Raw genomic sequence first — 4,950 nt, forward strand, 5'->3', positions numbered from 1 at the left:
TTATTAGATAACCAAACATGACATAGTATATACGAAGAGAGATGATAAAAATTTCATAGGGATAAAACTGTCTGCATTGTTTTGACATACTTAGAAACTGGAACATGAAACGCTCGCTGAGACTAGCCTAATTATCCTGAATTAAAATAGTAGCATTATTAAGGAAATCTTCTTAGCTCTGAATTGACTTGCATGGCTTAATCGTTTGGCTCAACTTGTCTATAACTCCTAGCTTCACTACTGTCAACACACAAATTCAGACAATACAAAATTACGCTATTAAGATGGCCAATTAGCATATGCTAAAGTAGTGGATTGTGTAATACATAATTTAGTCATGATTTTTTTAAAAAAATACTAATTAAACAGACGACATATTTTTTAAAACAATTTTAACAAAAAAGAAACTAAACGATAGAGACAGTATTATGCACACGTCGTCGAAGATATATCCTTATGCCCATTGCGCACAATCTCTCTCTAGATATATCTCTGCGAATCTCTGTCCTCTCTCTATCTCTTACAAGCATCCACTATTCTCCACTTCCTCTATAGGATTCGGATGCACACTATAAAAGGGCCTTACAGCCTGCACTCGCAAGGCACACAACCACGAACAAACACTTCAGCACATACACAGCCACACATACACACACACTAGCCCAGTGTTCGCTAGCTAGCTAGTCAGCTGAAGAAGACGGTGATGGCGGAGAGGGTGTCGAGATTGTCGACGGAGAAGGCGGTGGTGATCTTCACGACGAGCCAGTGCCCGATGTGCCACACGGTGTCGAGCCTCTTCTACGAGCTCAGCGTGTGCACGGCCGTCCACGAGCTCGACAAGGACCCGCGCGGCCGCGAGATGGAGCGGGAGCTCGCTCGCCGCCTCGGACGCGCACCGCCTGTCCCCGCCATCTTCATCGGCGGCAAGCTCGTCGGCTCCACCGACAAGATCATGTCGCTGCACCTCGCCGGCAAGCTGGTGCCCATGCTCAAGGGTGCCGGCGCCATATGGCTATGAATCCATCCGTCCATCCCCATCCATCGATCCATCCAAAATTCCAAATCACTCGCCCTCGAACCCCCAATTTTGCTGGGTTTATAATACATACATATAAATTTGCGGCTTACATGCATGCAATTAATTGAGCTATAGAGTGTGCTCACAAGTATGATCGAGGTACCTATCTTGACCGTCTGATAACAAAGCAGGGACGGCTAGGATTTTTACCGGTGCGGGACAAATCGTTATGCCGAATAGGCAAATATATAGTTTCCAAGAAGAATATGAGGGAAGTTTTGTATCCAGGAGAGTGTAATAACTTCTAGCTGTGCTAAAAAGGGTGAGGAATGGCTATGTAGCTAATCCATTGACTTCGAATGTAAATGGACATGTGTAACGCTGCGCTTTCCAGCATTTTCAATGAGATGTGATTTTTGAATTATCTCAACTGATATATATTACTACTACACAAACGAATTTTAGGAATGCCTTTATTTTAGTCAGAGGTAGCTCTATTAAGAACCGCCTCTAGAAATGGTATATAAACCGCCTTGTCAATAGAAATCTAACAGCCTCTAAAAATAGCTGAAAATTCCATGTGACTAAAATAAAGGCATGGTTTAAACTCTATGGTTTAAACTTTTTTATTTGAATTTATATATGGTGTCGAATATACACTATGATACTTATTAAAGTGAATAGAAAAGGATTTCATGACCCACTTGGTCACCAGTGATTTTGAGGTGGAGAGTTAAGAAAGGAACGCCCGAGGCTTGTGATTGAGTTCGATTTTTTTGACGAAACTGATTGAGTTCGATTTCGCGTGTGGCCGGATGCACGAGTATTTCACATGAAAACCAAGATTTATGATGCTCGATCACGAGCATTTCTCCTAGGGTCAAAATTGTTTTGCTATTTTTTAGCCTGATTTGTAAATTTTATAAAATGATTTCTAGAGGCTGCTAGATTCCAGCCCGTCTCTTGAAATCGATCTATAGCTTCACAAGTAGAGGTGGGCCAAGCAGCCACATCCACAGACCAATTCTAGCCACCTTTGAAAAAGCTTTCCATTTATAGTGGCGTATGTAAGTATAATTAAAAATGGTAAAAATAAATAATACGAGACAATTTTTAGCCCTTTTTAAACAGAATTTTATAATTGATCAATCATAGTTATTTAAAATAACTCTTTTGGTCACGTCATGCACCTTGGCAAAACCATTGTTACCGTGCATGTGCCGTCACCGTGCCTCAGCCAACCAACATGGTGGAGGCGTGGGACCGATCCGCTTGCCACGACATGGGAAAAAATTGGGTGCAGGTTGTTTGCACCGGCGTCTCCGTGCAGACCCACTCGAATGGAAGCCACGTGCCCAAGCAAATCCATCGCACAGCCATGCGTGCATTATTATGACAAATCTAGTCTTCTTTGGCCTTTTTCTTGTGACAATAGAGGAACTTACATTGATTTATGATACTTCTCTAGATTGTCATAATAACCAGCATATTGTTGTTATAATGACAAATAGAAAAAATGCATCACAAAAAACATAACAAACGCCAAACCAAAATGTCATAAACTAGTAGTACACCAAAATGTCATGATAAAATGTTGTTGTTGCAACCATTCTGAAACTATCACTAAGCGAAAGACGGTGTGTTTTGAATAAAAAGTATATACATAAAAACAATAAAATAAATTATTAAATAATAATATGGGAAAATTAGATCACTGCAGGTTCACCAACAAGCAGGCAGTGATCATAGGTAATAAACGCTTAGGTGCTAAACCGCCATTCAAATCAACACTACCAGTTGACGCCACGAACCGACAGTGTTGGCTCAACAAAACACTACCGTAATGAATTGTCAGCTGTCGGCTTTTAGAACCGACAGTCATAGGACCAACACATCACTGCCGATTTGTCCAGTTCAAATTCCGGCAGTGATAAGGGGTTTGAATTAACCTGCAGTTGCAGCGATGTCCTGGCTGAGGTAGTGGTACACTACCCCAGGCAACTTTTTTTTGATGGCCAGAACCATCACAGAAAGTGGCCAAAACCGTCAGGGAAGACTAATCCTGACAGTTACCATCAGGATCAGCCGTCAGGAATGACCTGTCAGGAAAAATCTACCTTCCCTGATGGAAAATCATCAGGAACCATTTCCTGACGGTAGTTACTGTCAGGAGAGTTTTCCCTTGTCGGTTTTTTCTTCTACGTCAGGGAAAATACCTGCCGGCTCAACGCCGTCAGGGAAGGTTCAAACTTTCCCTGTCGGTTATAGTACCGTCAGGGAAGGATTAGACTTTCCCTGCCAGTGAATGACCATCAGGAAACCTTCATTCTAATTCTAATGTGCATAAAACCCCATTGAACTATTGTTTACACCAAAATTTAGGAAGAAGAACGTAGGAACTCGAAGCTTCCAGGATTGTGTTATCAAGGAATCGATTAGATGTGAATCGATATCAGCTGATTTAGATGCAATGTTAGAATCAGCTATTTTATAGATGACGTCAGTAGACGACGTCAATGGGCTATGCTTGAATGGCACCAGGAAGATGTGTCGGACTCTACAAATAAGGAAAATTAGGGTCCAAGTTATTATTATTAAGTGAGAAAAGTCTATTTTTGGCCATCGAACTTTTGGCGAAGTCCGGGAACGACCATCGAACTCGAAAACCAGGAATGTTTCACCATTTATTTTCTGAAACCGGACACAAAAGGCCATGGACTGCAGTCCACCTACACATTCCTGGTTTTGACAGAACTCCTCCCCTTCTCTCATTCTTCTCCTCCAAACCAGCCCTCTCCTCTTCTCACGTTACTCTCTCCTCCCCTTGCTCTCCCATGGCTGCCACTCCCTAAATCCCCTCTATAGCACCAAATCCTTGGGGGAAACTTGCAAATCAGATCGAGGACAACAATAGGAGCAAGAAGAGGTGCATCTTGCATGTGGATCGGTCCTTCCCCATCCCTTCCCGTCACCCTAGGGTTTGTGGCTGACCAAGGTGAGTTGGATTTCCCCCTTCTCTGCACAAGTTTGGTGTTTAGGGTGGATTTTGGCCATGGGAATAGGTGGACTAGTGGGGGAGAAAAGTTGCTTGAATGTTGTTCCTCAGATTTCAGATGAACAGTTTCTACAGATTTTCTTGGGGAAACGATTAGGGCTACTTAGAGACCAAAATAAGTGTTTTGGTGAACTACAAAGTTGTAGAGGACCTTCAGATCTATTACCTTGTGAAATTTCATGATTTTATCTCAAGCAGTTTCAGAGATATGTATTTTTGAAATTAGGTGTCATGCTGTGACGAAGTTTTGGACAGAACTGGATGTAGGGGCCTTTCGAAACGCTTAAATGTCTTATTAGACTTTCCATATATGAGAAGCTTGTAGTACTTTCCATTAGCTTTCTAGATTGGTAAAGATTATGCCTTTTGTATTTCGCTGCCATCATATCCTTTATGGATTAAAACGTATAAAGAGGTGAAGCGGCACTGCTGCATTTGATATGTTGCTTTGTTTGTTTTTTGCTTGTATGTCGGGTTGGGGAGTAGGAGTGCTTAATCCATTGTTTAATGCAGCCACAAACTTGTTTGTCATACAGGCAAGTGATAAAGTGTCCTGGGGATGGATCCATTTGAGTATCTTCTAGTCCGGTTCCATTTCAATGGAGAATTCATAAGAACAGGAAGACAAGTGCAGTTCATCAGTGCTCAGATGGAGGTTTCCTTCATAGATAGGGATAAAGTGTCCCTACGTGAGATTATTGGCCACCTAAAGGACCACTGCAATGTAAGCGAAAGGGCTCTTTTGCATTGGCTTCTTCCTGGGAAAGAGCTTGACAATGGTCTGAGCATGCTTCTAGATGACAAAGGCTGCTTAGAGGTAGCAGGTACCATTAGGGATGGAGAGGTAGCTGAAATCTATGTTGAAGAACCTATTGCT

General features: G+C 42.1%; 1 protein-coding gene across 1 annotated transcript; it reads left to right on the top strand.

Moving 5' to 3' along the window:
* Nucleotides 1-617: 617 nt before the first annotated feature.
* LOC136508884 (glutaredoxin-C15-like) lies at nt 618-1,301 on the top strand. Its single transcript, XM_066503664.1, has one exon. It carries the CDS (start codon nt 704-706, stop codon nt 1,016-1,018), a length of 315 nt encoding a protein of 104 aa, XP_066359761.1. The 5' UTR covers nt 618-703; the 3' UTR covers nt 1,019-1,301.
* Nucleotides 1,302-4,950: the final 3,649 nt, after the last annotated feature.

The sequence above is a fragment of the Miscanthus floridulus genome, chromosome 15 (assembly GCF_019320115.1).
Source record: "Miscanthus floridulus cultivar M001 chromosome 15, ASM1932011v1, whole genome shotgun sequence".
NCBI classification, from domain to species: Eukaryota; Viridiplantae; Streptophyta; class Magnoliopsida; order Poales; family Poaceae; genus Miscanthus; species Miscanthus floridulus.

What these genes read in the sequence shown, in the direction of transcription:
- LOC136508884 (XM_066503664.1), top strand. Translation starts at nt 704, where the DNA reads ATGGCGGAGAGGGTGTCGAGATTGTCGACGGAGAAGGCGGTGGTGATC.